This window comes from Dromiciops gliroides, chromosome 1 (assembly GCF_019393635.1).
Source record: "Dromiciops gliroides isolate mDroGli1 chromosome 1, mDroGli1.pri, whole genome shotgun sequence".
Classification (NCBI taxonomy): domain Eukaryota; kingdom Metazoa; phylum Chordata; class Mammalia; order Microbiotheria; family Microbiotheriidae; genus Dromiciops; species Dromiciops gliroides.
The window spans coordinates 207,808,875-207,831,574 of record NC_057861.1 but is presented as its reverse complement, the minus strand read 5'-3'; the positions used below and the strand labels follow the sequence as shown (position 1 = coordinate 207,831,574).

General features: G+C 34.6%; 1 protein-coding gene across 1 annotated transcript in view; it reads left to right on the top strand.

The window, feature by feature from the left end:
- The window catches only part of DOK6 (docking protein 6), a 718,344-nt gene that overhangs the window by 525,471 nt on the left and 170,173 nt on the right, over positions 1 to 22,700 (top strand). The window contains exon 6 of the mRNA XM_043987624.1: positions 15,593 to 15,731. Within this exon, the coding sequence (XP_043843559.1) occupies positions 15,593 to 15,731 (139 nt within the window). The remainder of the gene's footprint in view (positions 1 to 15,592; positions 15,732 to 22,700) is intronic.

The following is a 22,700-nucleotide window of genomic DNA, read 5'->3' as shown; positions in this document are numbered from 1 at the left end:
CAAAAGAAAACACAAAATAAAAATAAAATTTTTTTAAAGTATGTCTCAATCTGCATTCAGAGTTTACCAATTTTTTCTCTGGAGGTGGATAGTACTTTTCAACACAAATTCTTTGAAACTGACTTGAAACATTGTATTGATCAGAGTAGCTAAGTCGTTCACAGTTGATCATCCTTACAATATTGCTGTTACTTTTTCCATTGTTTTCCTGGTTCTGCTGACTTCACTTTGTATTGGTTCATATAAGACTGCATATAAGGTTTTTCTTAAAGTATTCTGCTCTTCTTTTTTTATAGCACAATAATATTCCATCATAGTTATATACCACAATATGTTCAGCTCTTCCCCAATTGATTGCCCTCAATTTCCAATTCTTTTGTACCACAAAAAAAGTTGCCAATTTGTAAATAGGTTCTTTTACCTTTTCTTTGATCTTTATGAGATACAGACTCCTAGTAGTGGTTTTGTTAGGTATAAGAGTATACATAGTTTTATGGTTCTTAGGGTATATTTCCAAATTGTCATTCAGAATATTTGGTCTAGTTTACAACTCCACTAACAACGCATTAGTGTCCGAGTTTTTTCCCCATCCCCTTCAGCATTAGTAATTTTCCTGTTCAGTTATGTTTGCCAAACTGATAGGTGTGGGGCTGTGTCTTAGGGTTGTTTTAATTTTAATTTCTCTAACTAGTAATGAGTTACAGCACTTTTTTATGTGATTATAGGTAGCTTTGATTTCTTCTTTTGAAAACTGCCTGTTCACAATGTTTGACCATTTGTCAGTTGGAGGATGGCTCATATTTCTTATAAATTTGGCTCAGTTACCTATATATTAGAGAAATGAGGCCTTTATTAGAAAAACTTGCTTTAAAGATTTATTTCTCAGTTTCTGTTTTCCTTCTAATTGGGGCCACATTACTTTCGTTTGCGCAAAACCTTTTTTAATTTCATGTAATCAAGATTATCCATTTTACTTTGCTTGATCCACTCTTTTTCATGTTTAGTGACTCTCTTCCATTATCCTTAGATCTGACAGATATATTTTTCCATGATCCATAAATTTGCTTATAATTTCACCTTTTGTATTTAAATCATTAATCCATTTTGACTTTATCTTGCTATATGGTGTAGGATGTTGGTCTATGGCTATTTTCTGCCAAACTCTTTCCAGTTTTCCCAGCAACTTTTTTTCCACCAAATGGTGAGTTCTTAGCTCAAAAGGTTGGATCTTTGGATATATCAAACACTAGATTACTGTGGTTGTTTACTACTCTCTATTGTGTACCTCATCTGTTCCAGTGTTTTTGTGCTTCCTGGTGTAGGTATAAAAATAATATTTGTGTTGTAAGAGTAATTTGACAGGACTCCTTTACTTATTTTTTTCAAATAGTTTACATAGTTATTGGGATTAATTGTTCTTTAAATGTTTTGTAGAATTTACTTGTAAAGTCATCTGTTCCTCAGATATTTTTCCCTTAGGGAACTCATTGATGTCTAATTTACTTTTTTAAAAAATATGTTTATTTAAGTATTCAATTTCCTCTTCTGTTAAATTAGGCAATTTATATTTTTGTAAATATGCATCTACTTCACCTAGTCAATTTTACTAGCATGTAATTTTGCAATATAACTCCTTAGAACTACTTTAATTTTATCTTCATTGGTAGTGCTATTGCCCAACAGATCCAAGACAGAGACCCTCACATATTCTCACAAGCATTTTTACCGCTTGTCACTGATTGTGCTCACATCCAAATTCTTGGTCCATTGGATTCTTGGTAATTGGAGATCACTTAGAGTTAAGAGCAAAACCATTTTTTTTTGCTCCTGTCACAGCATTGTCACCAGTATCTCCACAGGTAGATATATCTCTGTGGGAACTCAGCTTTAAAAGCTAGGTCTACAAAGACTCTCAGTTCTTTACCTGGTCCTATGAGTGCCTATCTTCCATTCACCCACAATTCAAAACCATTTAACTTACTCTAAATACTGAATTCACTCTGAGTGTCCTTACTCAGACAACCTCCCTTACTCATATTCATTCTCTTATATTCTACACCCATTCTCAACATATACTTAAAAACTGATGTATATTCTGTCTTCTGTTTATCTCTTTTGAATCTATTTAACTCTTTTGATCTATTTTACTTGCTCAATATTTGCTCCAATATCTTGACATTTTCTTCACAAAAATTGAAGAGTCAGATCTTATAGCACCATACCAAACAATGAATAGCAGTATTTTAAACAATCTCTGTATCTTTTTATAGCACAAAGGCATCACATAGCACATAATGCCTAAACATTAAACATAGGATTAAAAAGGGAATCAATTAAATTGAAATATATGTCAATGAATTTTTAAAGTTCACATACATGGGCCAAATGAAGGAATGAGTCATTCAAAGCTACTATATTATATTACCCCAAATGCCAAGGCCCTCAAGGGAACTCATTCAAATATTGGTACCTTATATGATGGAGAAATGTGTATCCTTGTTCTTATACAGGAGAGTATTTTTTTAAAGAAACTATGCTTTTTAAAAATATATTTATTTATTTTATTTATTTTTTATTTTTATTTTTTTCAGGGCAATGAGGGTTAAGTGACTTGCCCAGGGTCACACAGCTAGTAAGTGTCAAGTATCTTAGGTCAGATTTGAACTCAGGTCCTCCTGAATCCAGGGCTTTGATCCACTGCACCACCTAGCTGCCCCTATAGGAGAGTATTTTACATTCTTCTTTTAATTTGGGGTTGTAAGACATTACAAATGATCTAGAGATACTTTAAAAAGTGAAAGGTAAAAAATTTATTAATCTGAAAAAATAATCATAAGTGAAAAAAGGTAAGGGAGAGGAATTGTTATTGTAAAGATCAAGAGTTTTTTGTCTGTTTCTTTTGTTTTTGAAACTAAAATTCTGTTCCCTGTGGTTGTAGATTCAGGTTTCCATTTTGGCATGGCAATCCTACAATATGACTTTGTTCTAATGTACAAATAGAAGCTTTAAAAAGAAAATTTTTAAAAGACAATTGGATTCCTGTTATTCTCACTATCTTAGGATGATTTTGTTGTACCATTTTCTTGGATGACCTGTTTTGACAGTGGTGAAAGATTTTGAAGACTAGAAATTGTAATGAATCAGTGATCTTTTATCCAAGAAAACTTCTAGAAAGAATTTAACCCAAGAAAGACAACAATTCTGATAACTCTGAATACCACAATGTTCCTGATTACTGGTTTTATCTAGTCATTCATTACTATATGAGTTGATGAATTTCATTTTTAAAAATTTACAGTATTCTATTTTCCCCAATTATATGTGAAAACAATTTTAACATTTCTTTTTAAAATCTTGAGCTCTATATTCTCTCCCTACTTCCCTCCCCATGCCCCCCATTAAGAAGGCAAACAATTTGATAAAAGTTATTGTGGGGACCAATTTTTAATTGGGGAGTGTTAGCTAAGCGGCTTGCCACAATATTGGGGCAAGGAAGGAGCCTGGCAGCCTCCCTGAAAACAGAACAGGATTTATTTAACAAGAACTTAAAAAAAATGAACAGGATCAGTAGGATCAAGGGAAAGGAAATAAAATGGGGAAAGGGAAATTATACAACCTTAAAAGATGCCACTGCCCAGGAATCAGCTGAGAATACACAGCAGAACTCCTGTTGTTACAGGGTCCTGCTAAAATGCTCAATTTTCCTCCCCCAATCCCAGGAAAACCCCACACAGCCCCAGCCAATGGGATGGCCACTCTGACAGTCACATGACTGCCCTCACTAGGCTTCCAATCATTATAGTTTTGCCAGGCCCATGTAGGCATAGCAAGTGGTGATGACGTGAGGTGCCAGTGCCATGGCAATGGCTACAACCAATGGGTGGAGCACCATGCAGTTTGCGGAAGAGCCCCAGGCCAGTGCATGCCAAGGCATAAAAACCTCAAATAACAATTAATTCTTTACATTATATATGTGTAGGCATGTACTCATTTCCATATGAGTCATGATGTGAAAGAAAACATAGACCAAAAAAAACCTCAAGAAAAATTTAAAAAGTCTAAAAAAGCATGCTTCAATCTGTATTCAGACACCATCAGTTCTTCTGCTGGAGATGGATAGCATTTTTCATCCTAAGTGCTTCAGAGTTGTCTTGGAGCATTGCATTGCTAAGAATAGCTAAGTCATTCACCACTGATCATCTTACAATATTCCTATTATTCTGTACATAGTACATTTCATTTTGCATCAGCTCAAGAAAGTCCTTCCAGGTTTTACTGAGACCATCCTGCTCATCATTTCTTATAGCACAATAATATTCCCTCATAATCACAGACTACAATTTGTTCAGCCAATCCCCAGTTTTGATGGACATCACCTCAATATCCAATTCTTTGCACAAGGAAAGACCTGCTATAAATATTTTGGTACATATAGGTCTTTTCCCTTTTTGTTTTTATCTCTTTTTGGATACAGACCTAATAGTGGTATTGTTAGGTCAAAGGGTATACATGGTTTTATAGCCCTTTGGGCATAGTTCCAAATTGGTCTACTAGAATGGTTGAATCAGTTCAGAACTCCACCAACTGTGGACAATATCTCATTTTTGCCACATCCCCTCCAATGTTTGTCATTTTTCTTTTCTGTCCCATTAGCCAATCTAATACATATGAGGTTGTACTTCAGATTTGTTTTAATTTGCATTTCTCCAAATAATAGTGAGTTAAGCTTTTTTCATATACATATAGGTATTTATATATATATGTATATTCTCACATACATAGCTTTGATTACTTCATCTGAAAACTTCATGTCATTTGATCATTAATCAATTGAGGAATGGCTCTTATTTTTTATAAATTTGACTCAGTTCTCTACATGTTTGAGAAATGAGGCCTTTATCAAAGAAACTTGCTTCAAAATTTTTTCACAATTATTATTTCTAACAGTATGTCCCTCCATCTTATCCCCCTTTTATTCTATTCTCTCTTTTTACCTTGTACCTCTTCAAAAGTGTTTTGCTTCTGATTAACCCCTCCTCAAATCTGCCCTCCCTTCTATCACCCCCCTCCCCTTGCTTGTTCCCTTCCTCTCATACTTTGCTGTAGGGTAAAATTGATTTCTATACCCAGTTGAGTGTGTATGTTATTCCCTCTTCAAGCCACTTCTGATGAGAAAAGGTTCATTCACTCTCCTTCACTTCCCCCATATTTCTCTCCTCTGTAAAAACTTTTTCTTGACTCTTTTATGTGAGATAATTTAACCCCATTCCATCTTTCCCTCTCCCTTTCTCTCAGTGTATTCCTTTCTCACCCCTTAATTTTATTTCTTTAGATATCCCTTCACATTCACCTCATACCTATGAGTTCTGTCTATTTTTATTGCCCTAATATGGAGAAAGTTCTTAGGAGTTACAAGTATCATTTACCCATGTAGGAATGCAAAGAGTTTAACTTTATTAAATCTCTTATTTATTTTTTCTGTTTACCTTTTCATGCTTCTCTGGATTCTTGTATTTGAAAGTTAAATGTTCTATTCAGATCTGGTCTTTACATCAAGAAGAGCTGAAAGTCATTTATTTCACTGAATATTCATTTTTTCCTCTGAAAGATTATGTTCAATTTTGGTGGGTAGGTGATTCTTGGTTGTAATCCTAGATCCTTTGCCCTCTAGAATATCACATTCCAAACCCTCCAGTCCTTTAATGGAGAGGCTGCTAAATCTTCTGTTATCTTGACTGTGGCACCATGATATCTGAATTGTTTCTTCTGGCCACTTATAGTATTTTCTCCTTTACCTGGGAGCTCTGGAACTTCCTTACAATATTCCTGGGATCTCTTTCAGGATATGATTGGTGAGTTTTTTACATTTCTCTTTTACCCATGGTTCTAAGATATTTCAGCACGTTTCCTTGATAATTTATTGAAAGATGATGCTACATTTTTAATTTATCTTGGCTTTCATGTAGTCCAATAATTTAACAATTATCTTTCCTGGCTCCATTTTACAGGTCAGTTGTTCTTCCAGTGACATATTTCACATTGTCTTCTATTTTTTTTTCATTCTTTTGGTTTTGTTTTATTGTTTCTTGATTTCTCATAAATTGGTTAGCTTCCTTTTGCTCAATTCTAATTTTTAAAGAGCTATTTTCTTCAGCGAGCTTTTCTACTTCTTTTTCAATTTGGCCAATTCTACTTTTTAAGGATTTTTTTCTTCATTGAATTTTTGTTCTTTTTCATTTGTCCAATTTTCCTTTTAAAGGCATTCTCCTCATTGAATTTTTGTATTTCTTTTATGATTTAGCCCAGTTTGTTTTTTAAGGTGTTATTTTCTTCAGTAGTTTTGTGTCTTTTTTACCAAGTTGTTGACTTCTTTTTCATAATTTTGTTGCATCACTCTCATTTCTCTTCCCAATTTTTTCTTTAATGCTATTACTTGATTTTCAAAATCTTTTTGAGCTTTTCTATGGTCTAAGACCAATTTATATTTTTCTTGGAGGTTTGGATGTAGTAGCTTTGACTTTCTTATCTTCTTCTGAGTGTGTGTTTTGATCTTCCTTGTCACCCTAGTTACTTTCTGTAGTCATAATTTTTTTCTGTTGTTTGGTCATTTTCCCAGTCTATTTCTTGCATTTTAATTTTTTGTTAAAGTATGGCTCAACCTCCCCCTGGGGGTGGGCACTCTCCCAAGCTTCAAATTGTTTTTGTTGTTGTTTTTTTGTTGCTCTTTTCAAAGATACTTCTAGGGACCTGTAAGCTTTCAATACTTCCAAGGTGGTATGATCTAATGAGGGGTGGAATTACTATTCTCATGTCTGTGAGTGACCAAAAGGACTCTTTTTTGCCCTGGAACTGTGACAAGAGTACCTGCTCCACTGAAGCCACAAGCTCTGGGATACTAGTGCTCTTCCTCACCCTGGGACTTCCACACAGTACTGTGACCCAGATCTGAAAATAGGCAAAGCAACAGAGTCCTGCCTCAGTGCTAGCAAAGCGACCCCTGTAATCTCCTTCTAACCAGTTTTCAATCCCCTTACTGTCTGTGGACTGAGAGATCCAGGAGCAGCTGCTGCTGTTTCAGTCACTCCCAAGGCTTATTCCAGGTTTGCTGGGGAGGACTCTCACCCAAATGCACCAGACGTTTCCTGCCGATTTTCTAAGTTGACTTTGTATGGAAAATTATTTCACCCCATCCTTTTTGGGTTCTGCTGCTCTAGAAATTGTTTTATAGCATTATTTAAAGGTGTTTAGGGGAGAGCTCAGGCCAGTTGCTGCCTTTTCTCCACCATCTTGGCTCCAGCTCCCAATGACTTTCATTTTCACACATATTGCTCAGTGACATATATAATAGAAAAATACAATCCATACATCAATATATAATGCAATTGTCCTTAAATACTGTCGAAACCATAAGGATGTGTCTCTATACTATGTAATGCATATATACATAGACATATTTATGTCTGTTTTACATATAACATAAAAACCTGCTACATTTCATTTTAAACTTTATTTTAAATACTTTTTTTGAACATGCTTAAGGATTTACAATCATACCAGTAATTGTGATTTTATTTTCAGTACTGTTGAATTCTATTTAATTAACCAATAATTATAGTTAATTCTACTTACAAATAGTAGAAAAATTATATATATATATATATATATATATATATATATATATATATATATATTTTATAGTTCACTCTGTAAAACAAAAGTCCATTCTTTTTAATTCCAACATTTCACTTGTGTTCCTGTATGGCAGAAATTCATAACTCAAAATAAGTATTACATTGAGGAAAATGGAAAGGTGTATGGTGGCTTTAAGCATGCTACAACATATAACCAATGGGTAATTTTGAAGAAAATTTTTGAAACAAACAGTATTATCATGGAAATAGGTGATATGAAGAGAAGATGGGTTGATTACATAGCAAGGGCAAGGAATGGCAAGTAGACAGCTAGTTGTTTTCCCTGGTACCTTCCTAATTTCAGGAGAAGGTGAGCAAGGTCCCTAGCCTGTTGAACACAGATGCCCTGTGGTATACTTTGGGGATGACATGAACCAGAGTTGCATGATATTGGCATGAATGAGTGGGTTTCAATCCTCCTCACTTGATGAAACTTCCAAATCTGTGAGATCATCAAATTGAGCACAATATTCTCTAGGTCTCAGCAGCAAAAGTCTCATTACTAGTTAGTTACCCCTTCAAAATGGTAAGGGAAAATCAAATTCTTGTTTTCCAATTCAATGACTAAAAATTAGTTAACATTTGTATTATATTTTGTAAAAATTCCTCAACCATGACTTAACAGGCAAATAATCTAGGAGAAATGTCATTTTTAAGTGGCAGCCAACAAGCCCTTGCATAATGTAGTTTTGTTATTAGTTTTGAGAGTTGTATATCTGCAGCTATTAGACATTCTGAGTATGTGTCTGTGTATGTGTACATGTGCACACACGTGTGTGTATGTGTGTGTAGAGTAGCCTGGATATGCCCTCAAAGACTCTGTAGTTAAAATCCAAATGTATTACTTATAATGTTTGTACTCTTGGGAAAGTCATGTCACCTCTCTGAGCCTCACTTTCTTCATCTGTAAATTTATTGGTTTGGTGAATCAATACTGTGATGTGGCACACTCAACACCTAATGTAATCTTGTCATGAATTAGTAAAAGTACCATGTCCCAAATAAGTGAACTAATAGCTAGACTCTGCTATGCTTAAGTCATCATATCACAATCACATCTAGAGTAGTATGTTCTGTTTGGGGGGCTATATATTTTAGGAATAATATTGACATACTGAGGCACATCCAGAGGATTGTTTACAGGATGGTGAGAGGATTGGAGATTATGTAGTAAGGGAACTAGTAAAGAAACATAAAGAATAGGAAAGATGGCAATAGGGCTTGGTATAACAAAGATTTCCAAATATTTGAAAGACTGTCAGATGTAAAAGGAATCAAATTTATTCTGCTTGGCCCCAGGAGACAAAAACAGGAATAATGGGTGAATGTTTCACAAAAGCAGATTTCTGTTTCTGCTCAGAGTAAGAAAGTATTTCCTTACAATTAGAACCATCCTGAAATAGAATGACTTGTCTATAAAGACACTACGTTACACATAATAGGGAATACTCAGACAAATAACAGAGATTTACTTGCTAAATATACTGTAGGAGAGAGTCATAACTTGGGTTGGAATGGCTAACATAGAACATAGTGGAGAGTATTGGAATGAACACTGAACAGGAAGTCAGAATACCTGAATTCAGGTATTAGCTATACCACATGTTGTTTGTGTGGGTATAGGACAGTTTATAAGCACTTATAAAAGGGAGATATCTTCAGCAAGAGCCCAAATAGGTTTAGTAAAAAAAGAGCCATGTCGAATCATGTTAAATTTACCTTTCCTTGTTTTGTTTTGTTTTGTTTTGCTTTGGTTTGGTTTTTGACAGCCATAGTAAAATAATAGGTCAGGAAAACTAGAGGTATGCTGGCAAATGTTTAACTAGCTCTCCAATAAAAGGATATTTGACATACCTTTCAGTTTCATCTACATTATTAACACTTTTCTCTATCACTTTCTTGTCTAGGCAATCAACGGAACAATAAATCAATCCCTGATTTGTAACATCTATAGATTTCCAAAGTGTAAATGCTCACACTAAAAAAAATAACATTTGGCTCTAATGAGTCAGTTTCAGCTAGCTTCAACATACCCCTGTGTCTATATTTCAGAAAAACTGTATAATACCTTTGTGGGAGAAAAAGGAACTATGCAACTGTATAGCATCATGGACAAAGTAAAGTATAGTCACAGGGGGGTGACCAGGTTCAGGATGATTAAGAAATACAAAACTGTGTTATTAAAATTAAAAAAAATTGAAGGAATCATAGATGTTTGCTCTAGAGAAAGAAAAATCTTAATGGGGATATGGAGGTGGTCTTCAAATATTGAAAGTGCTATTACATGTAAGAGAAACTAAACTTTTTTTTGCAAATAAACTTTTAATGTTTTATCCCAGAGATTAACAAAAGGACCATGTAATGAAAATGACAGGGACCCAGATTTTAAATTCAACATAGGTAAAAAATTCCTCATAAATGGAGGAAATGAAACGGATTACATTAGAGTTTAAGTTAATTCAAAGTAAGGTTTTAAAGTAGAAGCCAAATAAGCATTGGTTAGACCTATTGTAGCCAGGAGCGATGAGTTTAGAAGATTTTGGACTTGATGATCTCCAGAATCCCTAATACAGATCCTAAAATTATATCTGTGCTACCTTCCTCACAGCATTGTTTTTAGGATTAAATTATCTAATACATGCAAAGTACTTTATAAACTTGAAAGTTATAATCAAGTAAACTCTTATTATAAGGGTATTTTTCAACAATGGAATTCTGTCATTTGAGCTTATTCATATTTGGTAAAGGAAAATTCCTAGCACTAGTACTTTTAGCTAGTACTAGTAGCTTCTTTCCATCCAGAGATACTAAAAAACAAAATGTCAATATTGCTAAATGAAAATAAAGATTAAACTATTAATAGGACAAAATGTGTTTATTACTTTTAACTGTTATGAAGAAAAGCTGTGCTCTTAAGAATTTCATTACTTTCTATAATTAAACATTAAATTTTAAATACTGTACAGAAGTGCCAGTTTGTCTTTAGGCTAGATCCTATGTTTTATTCCCCTAACTGACATTTAAATTGTGTCTGGAAGTCATATGTGTAGTCCTTTAAAAAATAGGAACAATATACTATATATGGAATTAGTGATGTAAGAATTGCTGAAGGTCATTTTATCCATCCCTAGGATGATTTCACCAAACATATGCACCTATACATATTTATCTTTTAACCAAGGATGATAAACATAAAGGTATGTTTGGGTTTCATTCTGTATCTATTCTATTTATCAAGACTTCCTATACTTTCTGATTGTCACATCTGTAAGAATTTCATTTTCATAAGTCCACATTCCACAAAGGAATATACTTGAATAAGCATGTGAAAGTGAATTTATCACAAAGAAGATCTGTAAAGATTTTGTTATTATATGTTGATAGATTTGTGGCCTCATAAATGCCAGCAATCACTCAACTGCTACAAATCCCAAACTGTCTACACTGTCTGATCTTCTATAGGTTTTATACATACCTGATATGACTTCTCCATAGAAGGGCTACATCATAACATTCTGGAGACATTCCTCCTAGCCCTTAAGCATTTATAAATAACAATAAAGTTCTCAGTTTTCTTTTTTTCTTAATTTGTAACTCCCTTACTTCCTTTTCCTATTATAAATGTTCTTGATGATACCTTTTATGCTACTTCTATCCCATAAATTGTTATTACAAACATGTTGTAGACTATTTGTACATACCATGTGTCTTTCCATCACTTATTGGATTGCCAATAATTGTGTTTTGTAACGATTGGAATGACACCACCTGCTGGAGACACTGTAGAAAAGCTCCGCCATGAGGTGACGGTCTCTGAAGGCAAGACCATGAGTCTTTTCTTTGGAGTCAGGAAGTGACGTTTGCTTGTGAGAGGAAGAAGGGGGAGCCTGGCGCTCTGACTCTCACTCTTTTTGTGGGGACTGTGGTGGAGAGCAGAGCTAGGAATGTTCTCTCCCTTTAATAGATAGATGAATGTAGGCCTTTTCTTCTCTCTTTACCAAATTCTTATTCTCCTTAATAAATGCTTAAAAGTCTAACTTTTGCTAAAGCTTATAATTTATTGGTGACCACTCATTAGATATTTTAGACAGTATAGCTAGAATTTTAGCCTTTAACAGTTTCTTTGGAGATTCCAGTTTTTGAGGATTTGAAGTCATATAGCATCAGTCATAGAATGATGGTTTCAAAAAATGTTTGTATATTTGTTTGTTTTGTGGGGCAATGAGGGTTAAGTGACTTACCCAGGGTCAAACAGCTAATAAGTGTCAAGTGTCTGAGGCCGCATTTGAACTCAGGGCCAGTGCTCTATCCACTGCACCACCTAGGTGCCCCTTTAGTTCCTATTTTAAAAGAACTAGACAGATAACTTCCAGATACACAAACAATTTAAAAGTCAAGTAGGGGAATAAACCTTAGAATCTAGCCTAAATTCTCATACATATCAATGGCCTAAGTAAATGGAAGGCTGTTGCATGCATATCTTAGCCTGGACAATAGTTTTTCTTTATTCTTTATTCATTAGGCTAGATGAGGTCCTTAAAGTTGATGTCCTGATAATAACTCCTGTGACTAATGACTTGAGGGTAAGGAGTCTGGTGGTTTCAGGTATTAAGGCCCTTGCTGATCATGAAGGTATCAAAGCATCTATGACACTGTAATTGCCATCACTTTTCCATTGATATTTATTAATGTACCCTTAATAAAACAGTATTTGCCAAACTACATTATTCTAGAGTAGGGCTTTTTCCTACATTGTGATTTCATTTCTTGGCCTGTATCAATAGAAGCAAAGTGTTCTAAATGAGTCAGATAATAATCTTCTTGTGCTCTTCCCTGGTGAGTCCATATCTGTAGTATTATGTTCAGTTCTGGGAGCCATATTTAAGGAGAGACACTGAGAAGTCGAAGTGCTTCAAGAGTATTGTCAACAGAATGCTGAATGGTCTGAAAACCATGCCACAAAAGGATCCTTCGAAGTTCCTGAGCCTAGGGGAAGAGGGTTGTAATAGAAATTTTCAAAGAAAACATCTAGCCTAGAGAAGAGGGATATGATGGAAATCTTCAAAGAAAACATTTAGCCTAGGGAAGAAAGTTGTAATAGAAACCTTCAAATATATTAAAGGTTATCACATGGGAGAGGGATTAGAACTCTTCTGCTTGGCTTTGGGGAACCAACTAATATTAATGTGTGAACAAGAGCTATGGGTAGAAAATTGGGGGCTTAATAAAATGAAGAACTTATTAACAAACGGATTTGTACAAATGTCAAGTAGCTTCCTCAGGAAGATAATCATCAGTGGATGATAAACCAGGGATATTATGGAAAGACTTCCTGTTTCAGGCATGGATTAGACTAGACTAGGTGCTTCCAACTCTCAAATTCTCTGATTAAATATTAGTAAAATATAGAGAGAAACATACAATTAACATTTCCTACTAACTAACAAGTTTTCAGTTATGGCCTTGTACCAACCCCTTTCCTTTGGTTCCCAAGTTTGGTGTCCTCTGGTCACTATCCCTTCTGTATGTGATTGTCATCATCAGTGAAGTGACATGAAAAATGACTGTAATAAGTTATTTCTATTCCTTCCTAATTCAGTTCCCTCCTTCTCAATAACTGAAAATATGATGCAATAATATTTGCCTGTAGCTTTATAAACTTGTAGTAATACTGTCTTTCCATGTGTTGTCTTTAGTCTTACAGTAGAAACAGATATTTTTTAAAGTTTATGTGGTTATATAAAGCATAAAGTGATTATCTATACCAATTTTATTATATGGTGGGAGAGGGAGTTTCTTTTTTTCCTCAAATGTGTATATTTGTCCTCATTTTGCCAAATAATTATGCAAATCTTGATTTTGCATTTTATTTTGTATTTGATGGCTTTTCTTTATAAAAAAACTTTTTTGTTACTCCAATCTATTCTATTTCAGTTGTTTTTATGTTTTAGTTTTTAATATTCCCTCCTTTCATTCTCCTGTGAATATATCCTTTTTTGGAGTTAGAGAACAAAGAAGACAACTATTCAAGTTTTTCTTTCTTGTAGAAAAATAGTTTACTCTTTCTTTTTTTGTAATTAAAAGAGACATTTTTATGAAGACTTTCCTACTTGAAAGACTTGATCAGGGCATGATCTGGTCATAGATCTTTGCATTTCAATTATTGGGCATGAAATAAGAATTTTTTCTTGATTGTATCTCCTAAGTAACTCACAATCAAAAGGGTGTTTTGTTTATTTTCAGTAAAACAATCAATAAAACTCAACCCCCAGATTTAATCATTGCTGCCTGTTGTTTTGCTGTTGCAACGGTTAGATTCTTGTACCCCCTCTGAATCAACAACAGAAACAAAATCTCATTTTATTTCACTTTGAGAAAAGTCTTCATTTTTTCCCCTAGACTTTCCATTTCACGCTGTTTGAATTTTATTAAGATCTCTTTACACAAAAGCTAAGTGCAGGCTATATGGTACCCTACGGGATCCCAATTGCTGATTCTATAATGTCTAAAGCCTCTTGAGACATTTCATTTCTTCTGGAAACTCCTATGAGATTCATAGAGAAGCAAGTGAAATCCTTTCAGTTTCATGCAGGAAAAATTGAGCCCCAAGGAAATTTTCTGTACATCTTTTGTATATTCTTACCAAAAAAACTAAAAATGTATTATCAACCCAGCTAATCATTTTGATGATTTAAGTTAAATATTTTTTTCCAGACATGTCTATGAATTGTGGTCTTTTCCTGAAGGGCTTCAGTCTTTACATTATTGGTTTTCATTCAGTCATTATTTCATTTACTAAGAATGTATTATGTGAAAAACACTTCTATAGATTATGAATGAGATATAAAGATAATTGAGAAATGCTTTTGTAGAGTTTATAGTCATATTTTAAATATTGAATATCCTCTAAGTTATATTCTTGGTGTCTTTCCATTGCTCAATGCTCCTACTTGTAATTTTTTATCTATTCATTATTTCCTGTTCTAAAGGGATAGGTGATTACCTCCATTGTCTTCATTCTTTGCTTCCTTGTATTGTTTTGATACCACCTAGGGTATGATTATTTTGGCCATACCAATTCAACAAGCATTCTAATGAGAGGTGTGAGGTTTGTGATCCACATTAGTAGATGAAGTGCACATCATAGCTACCATATACATAGCATTTTAAGATTTCCAAAGTGTTTTATATACATTATCTTATTTGATCCTCAAAAGCCTACAAAGTGTGTACTCAGGAAACTGAGGCAGAGTAAGGTTAAATGACTTGCCAAAGTTGCACAACTAATAAGTAGCTGAAAGAGAATTTGAACTCCAACATTCCTGACTTCAAGTTCAATATTCAATCCACTGAATCACTTAGCTGATTATTACCAATGAAATCATAGATCTTTGAAGGGTATATGTATTAATTAAAATCTATAGTCACTTAAAGTTTCTGTTTTCCCCCAGATATCATAAATAAATAGTTGTATCATATGAGTAAAATGTTTTAATTAAGGCAATACCATCTCAGAGTTAAGGTCCCTATGGACAATGGACGTATTTAAAGAAAAAAAAAGTAATCACATTTATTCTTTATCCCATTACATAAATGCATTCTGTAATGCCCTATATCAATATGCATGTTCTTGAGAATTTTTCATTAGTTCAAATTAATGCTAATTAAGCATCTCATTCCCTTAATTCTACTCTTTTTTAGAGAACTTGATTTTTTTGTTTTTGTTTTTTATTTGGTGGTAGTTGTGTTGGTGTTGGTGTAAGGTTGTTTTTGTTTTGTTTTATTTCCCCATATCTGAGCCAATGTTGCAAGGGATTAAAATCTCTAAAAGTTTCAAAGAAATGTTCAATAGTAGAGCAAAGATATTCTGTTCATACCTTTCCCTTGCTCCACTCTCACAGGATGTGTGACACAGGGGAAGGACTATTCACCTTTCAAACAAGAGAAGGAGAAATGATCTATCAGAAGGTACACTCTGCAACCTTGGCAATAGCAGAACAACATGAAAGACTAATGCTAGAGATGGAGCAAAAGGCCCGGGTAAGGTCCCCTTTCTGTACCTTGTGTGTGCAATGTGAGCAAATCTATGATTTTAGAAGCATATTCTTCCTTCAGGAGTGCAGTAGTTAATGAGTCCATGGGTACAACACTATACCCTTACCAGGTGTTCAGTAGTTACAGACATTATTGGAAATAGTAACCTAATCAACTATATTTCATGTGTCCAGGAGCTCTAAACAGAGTTCTTTTCCTTCCCTATATAAATGTTCATCTCTTGGCTAACTAAGATGGAACATACCCCATGGAACAGAGAGCAGGTGGAAGAAGAAAGAGGTTCCACTACTTGTAGCTCAAACTAAAAAAACATTAACTTGGAATATGAAGCTTCCATTGTACAGAAAAGGCATCTAGGTAGTGCAGTGGCTAGAGCTCCAGTTGTGGAGTCAGGAAAATACTAGTTCAAATTTGACTTCAGACTCTTACTTGCTATGTGATCCTGGACAAGGCACTTAAATGTGTTGGATTCAGTTTGAGTTTGTCTCAGTTCATCATCAGCTGCAGAAGGAAATGCCAAACATTCTCAAATCTTTGGTAAAAAAAACTCAAAAAGGGGTCACAAAAATGGACATGACTGAAAACAACCAAACAACAACAATACCACCCTTGCCTTTTTCTGGTTGCCCTTTATGTTCAGGCTTTTCTATTTTCTCATATCTGGGGCCACCATTCCAAAGCTCAGAGATTGTTATATTCTCTTTGTAGGGGGAAACGCATACACATACACACATACATGTATACACATGATAACAGAATAATACAGTTTGTCATATGAGGAAGTTGTGTACTATCTAGGTTTAGAAAGATACCTTCATTGCAGTACTGAATCTTTTATCAAAAAGATAATAAGACATGAGAATCATTTCAGTTAATAAATTACCTTTGTAACTATTACTATAGGAATATTGTTCAACAATCTTCCCTCTCAAACACTTTGAAGAAAGGAAAAGGGAATAATTTGTGGTTATAGCTTCAATGACAGTATCTATCTTTTATTTAGGACTCAAATATAAACATTAGGTGAAATGAAAGAGCCAAAATGCCACTATAAGTTATGGCTGGTGTTTTGCTAAATAAGGAAAGGAGAAAGAAGGAAAGATAGAAAGAAACAAAGAAACAAAGAAGAAAGAGAGGAGAGGAGAAGAGGGAAGGAAGGAGAGTATTTCTAGTCTAATTTACTATGACTAAATTTAAGTCCTAGTTATGTGTTGATGTGATAAAAATTCATTCTCAATTATATAATACTTTGAAGAAAATATGAAATGTATTTTTAAATTCAAAAATAACGAAAGGAGTCTCACAGGTGGTATTCTAGTCCTCTGTTCATTTCAATGTGTTAAATATACCACCCAAAGATATTCATTTGAATGTTTATGGTTTAAGTAAAGGCCAGCATGTTACTTAAAATTTTAATCTCCTTGAATGCATAGAACTAAAGTCATTACTGAGATTGTGAATAGTTAACTTTTATCTTTCATGAGGGAAACCTTTAATGTTCCCAATAAACTGTTTCATTCATTAAGATACTAACAAGAGCACATTTGTCTTTCTCCTATAATGATTATTGGAAGAGATGTCTCATGGAAAAGAGAATAGTCTCATCAGATATATTGTAGAGGTGATCCTTATTTAGGTACAGATTTAATGAAATGGTCAATAAGGTCCCATCCAGTTCTGAAATTCTATGATTCTTTAATTATGATTTATGAAAAATATTGGGTTACTTTGTAAATTATCCAGAATATGACTCCTCAGGTGAAAATATTATTTGCACTACATTAGAAACTAATCTCCACAATAGCACAACACCATGTTCAACTTAGATTCATTTGAATTCTCTTAAAAAGTTGGTTTTTGGGGGCAGCTAGGTGGCACAGTGGATAAAGCACCGGCCCTGGAATCAGGAGGACCTGAGTTCAAATCCGGCCTCAGACACTTGTCACTTACTAGCTGTGTGACCCTGGGCAAGCCACTTAACCCCAATTGCCTCACTAAAAAAAAAAAAAAAGTTGGTTTTTGACCCAGCTGAATAAATACACCCTTCTATCACCTGCATAGATTTCTTCAGCATTTTCTTCACATGAGTTATAGCTCTTCACACAGACAAAACCCATAACTTCCAGAACAAACTCATTTAATTTTTCTCCCATGATAGAGGCTCATTGAACTCTATAGCTCAGTACAATTTAATTACTCAGCATAATTTCATCTCTACTATGGAACCCATCCTGCCTATGACATTTAATAATTCCAAAATTTACAATTCTGAAGACAGAATTCAAATAAATGATTCCCAAGCTATGGTTTAATGACTCTTCCTGGAATTGGCATTGATCTAGTGATCTGAAATTAGCCAAAGCAATACCTTTCATTTAAAAAAAAATAAATGTGATTTTCAACAGAATCAAAAGGAGGAAATTAACCAGTGTGGCATAGTGAAAAGAGTGTAATACTTGTAATCAGAAGACCTGTGTTTGAACTCTGACTCTAAAATTATTAACTATGTGGCCTTGTGAAATTTGAATTAACTATACTTTATTTTCCTCATCTATAGAATGAACTGTAGAATTGGATTTGATATTTTCTGAGGTCACTTCTGGCTCTAAATCTATAATCCTTTGATCCTGTGGAATCAAATATCTGTATTGTCAAGGAGAAGGAGAAGGAGAGGGAAAAGTAAAGGGAGAGGAACAGGGAGACAGAGAGGGAGAGACAGAGACAAAGAGAGACAGAGAGAGAGAGATGTCCAAGTATTGCATGAAATAGTCTTAAAAAACTATGTAGGGTGTAAAACTGTTTAATTTGGGAGTATCTGATAATAATAGTCATATTTATGTAGCACTTTAACATTTACAAAATAGAACTCTCCTCACAGTAACACAATCAGGTAGATAGTAACAATATAATAATAATATTTTGCAGAAGAAGAAAACAGTGCAAAGGTCTCTAAGTGACTTTCCCACGATCACATAGCAAATAAATATCAGAGCTTTTACTCAGGCCCAGGTCTTCTCATACCATGTGAAGCACCCTTTGCCTCTCTGAAAGAAATTTGTTAGTATCATAAGAAAATAGATTTGAGGTAAAAGTAAATAATGGGGAGCAAAAAATGCCATTAAATAAAAAGTACCAATTCCTTAATCTGAAGTTTGAGTTTTGTTTTTTTTTACTATTTTCTCTCACAACTAGCTAATAGGGGAATTTTTCCATGACTTCTCATGTATAACTTATTTCGAATTGCTTGATTCCTTGTGGGTGGGGGGTGGGAATGGAGAGAAGAAGAGAAGTTGGAACACAAAGTTTTAAAAAATTGATGTTGGGCAGCTAGGTGGCTCAGTGGATGAAGCACTGGCCCTGGATTCAGGAGGACCTGAGTTCAAATCCAGCCTCAGACACTTGATACTTACTAGCTGTGTGACCCTGGGCAAGTCACTTAACCCCCCATTGCCCTGCAAAAATTTTTTATTAATTGGGACAACTAGGTGGTACAGTGGATAAAGCACCAGCCCTGGAGTCAGGAGGACCTGAGTTCAAATCCAGCCTCAGACACTTAACACTTACTAGCTGTGTGACCCTGGGCAAGTCACTTAGGCCCAATTGCCTCACTAAAAAAATTGATGTTAAAATTTGTCTTTACATATATTTTAGAAAATAAAATTCTATTCAAAGCTAAAGAAAAGTACTGAAAAGAAGGAAATCACATGAATTTTGCTTTCCTCTAACTATATAATAATCACTGTTCAGAAGGTTAAAGACATTATTAGAGGTTTTACACTTTAGAATCTTTTTCATATACCTTTATAAGACCGGTTTCTTAATTTGTTGCATATTAATCAATGAGAGATAATGTGGTATGATGGAAAGAGAAATTCCTTGAAGCAGAAAAGTCTGTGTTCAAATCTTGGCTATTACCCATATTAGCTTTGTGGCCATGGAAAAGTAAAAAATTCTCAGCACCACTTTTTGAAGACCATATTTGCTTAGATTCACCATGTGAATTCTTAGAGGGAATTTCTACCTTGAGTTCCCTTGAACTCATTAAATCATGCCTTGACTGAAAAGGGATATATAAAGCATCTGCTATAATTCAACTCTATAAAAGGTACTATTGAAGAAACATATATAAAGTGATGATCAGAAGAAGTCAGTCAAGTTAATGAGGCTAAATTATGATTAAGGTCTTTAATTATGTGCAAAGGGCTTTTATTGTACCTCAAGTCCAACCATTGCCAAGGACTGATTAAATATCAGCATTGTAGAGTATTTTATTTACCTACTATATCATGGAATATAGCTACTCCTTCATGTTGGGCCTTTGTGTGTGTGTGTGTGTGTGTGTCTGTGTGTGTGTGTGTTTGTATTTGTGTACACAGACACACACATATACACTTATGTATATAATTGTTCTCTTCTCCCATTACAATATAAGCTCTTTGAAGACAAAGATTATTTTATCTTTTCTCTGTAACACCAGAACATAGTTCCTGGCACATAGAAATTGCTTAATAAATATTTCTTAATTGATTTATTGCACCCATAAAATAGCCAAAGAATATTTTTCATGTCAGTTGAAAGGAGACTTAGAGAGAGATGAGCATAGATCAGAAACAAGAGACCTGAGAGAAGACTTGAATTCTAGCAGAAGTGGGTGCTGGTAAACCCTGCCTTTCTATATATTCTCCTCTAGAGATCATATTCTGTTTTAGTGTTGGAGAGGCAGAGAAAAAATTCCTCATGGGTAGAGAGGTAAGAATTTTTCAGAGTGGAACCACATGGCCAAGTTCCTGCATAACAAAACAATGGTAAAACCCATGGTGGCAATCAAGGACTGTGTGATGGTAAGCATTCTTGAACTGCCTTCTAAAGGAGTGTCAGACTAGAAGAATCCCAATCTTCAGGAGGGTTTGTTAAATGAATAACCATATGGCCAAGTGAGGGAGTTCCTGAATCCCAGCATTCTGGAGGAATAGTACTGGTCCTGAACCTCAAGATCCAGAATGGAGCAAATATGGTGGAACATCCCTTCTCAGAAATGGCAGCAGCCAGAAACCCACAGGAATGAATTCATGTCATATAAACTGAGAACTTAGTGGTTCTGAGCCATGATTAACATGAGCCAGAATGTTGTTGTCAATGAAGTTCTGGATTTGGAGTCTGGGAGAAATGGATTCAAATCCTGTCTATGACACTTCCAGTAGTAAGAATATAGAAAAAATCTATTTTTTATTTTATTTTTTTATTTTTAATAATAAGCTTTTTCATTTATAGTTTTGGGTTCCAATTTTTATCCCTTTTTCCCTCCCTCTCTTCCCTCCTCCCTGAGGCAGCAAACAGATATGGGTCATACATGTGTGATTATGTAGAACATTACCATATTTGTCATTTTGTATAAGCAACCTTGATTAAAAGAAAAAAATGAAAGAAAGTGAAAAATAGCATGCTTCAGTCTGTTCCATCAATATCAGTTCTTTCTTTGGAAGTGGATAGTATGTTTCATCAATAGTCATTTGGGATCGTCTTAAATCATTGTATTATTGAGAATAGTCAAGTCATTCACAGTTCTTCATCAAACAATATTGCTGTCTCTGTGTACAATGTTCTGTTGATTCTGCTCACTTCACAATACATCATTTCATACACATCTCTCCAGGCCTTTCTTAAGTCATCCTGCTTGTCATTTTTTAAAGCACAATAATATCCCATCACCATTATATACCACAGTTTGTTTTAGTCATTTCCCAATTGATGGGCATTCCTTTGGTTTCCAATTCTTAGCCACCACAAAAAAGAGCTGCTATAAATATGTTTTGCACAAATAGTTCTTTTTCTCGTTTGGGGATATCTTTGGGATATAAACCTAGCAGTGGTATTACTGAATTAAAGGGTTGTGCACAGTTCTGTGGCCCTTTGGGCATTGTTTCAAATTGCTCTCCAGAATGGTTGGATCTTTTCACAAAAATTATCTCTTTGAATCTCATTTCCTCTTCCATAAAATGGGCAAGATAATCCTTATAGTACCTGCCCAATAAAGTTATTATGAAGAACAAATAAAATGAAGACTATAAAATGCTTTGAAAACATTCAATCTAAAAATAATAGTCACTATTTTTTTTTTTGCGGGGCAATGGGGGTTAAGTGACTTGCCCAGGGTCACACAGCTAGTAAGTGTCAAGTGTCTGAGGCCGGATTTGAACTCAGGTATTCCTGAATCCAGGGCCGGTGCTTTATCCACTGCGCCACCTAGCCGCCCCAATAATAGTCACTATTAAGAGATAAAGAAGACATAATCCATGTCCTGGGGAAAGTTTAAATATAATTGAATCAAAAAATCTATATTTCCTAGGAATGATTTTGTTCAACATCAAACTATTTAGCTGATTAAATAATAATGCAAGCTTTCAGAGAAATGGTTTTAATAACCAGATATGTGTGATATCTATATAAGAAATTGATACATGATAAAAAAACACACATAAGGGACTTTGTACCCAAATGACAGTGCTTCAAACTGAATTTAATTCAGTTTGTAGCATCATGGTGATGAGACTGGAAAGGAATTTAGAGGAAATTTAGTACAACTGCCTTAAACTACACAAGAGGAAAGAAACTCAGTAAAGGGAAAATAGATTTTCATATTATAGAAGTAAAAGAGCCAAGGTCTGAGTTCAAGTCTTCTGATTCCTAATCTAATATCACTTCCATTATACTATACCAATCATCCACAATGTGAAAGGCCAGACTGTGCAAGATTTGAGAGATAAAAAGATAGAAAAAAGCCTAGTCCTTACTCTTTTTTTTTTTTTTTGCAGGGCAATTGGGGTTAATTGACTTGCCCAGTCACACAGCTAGTAAGTGTTAAGTGTCTGAGGCCTGATTTGAACTCAGGTCCTCCTGACTCCAGGGCTGGTGCTCTATCCACTGCACCACCTAGCTGCCCCCTAGTCCTTACTC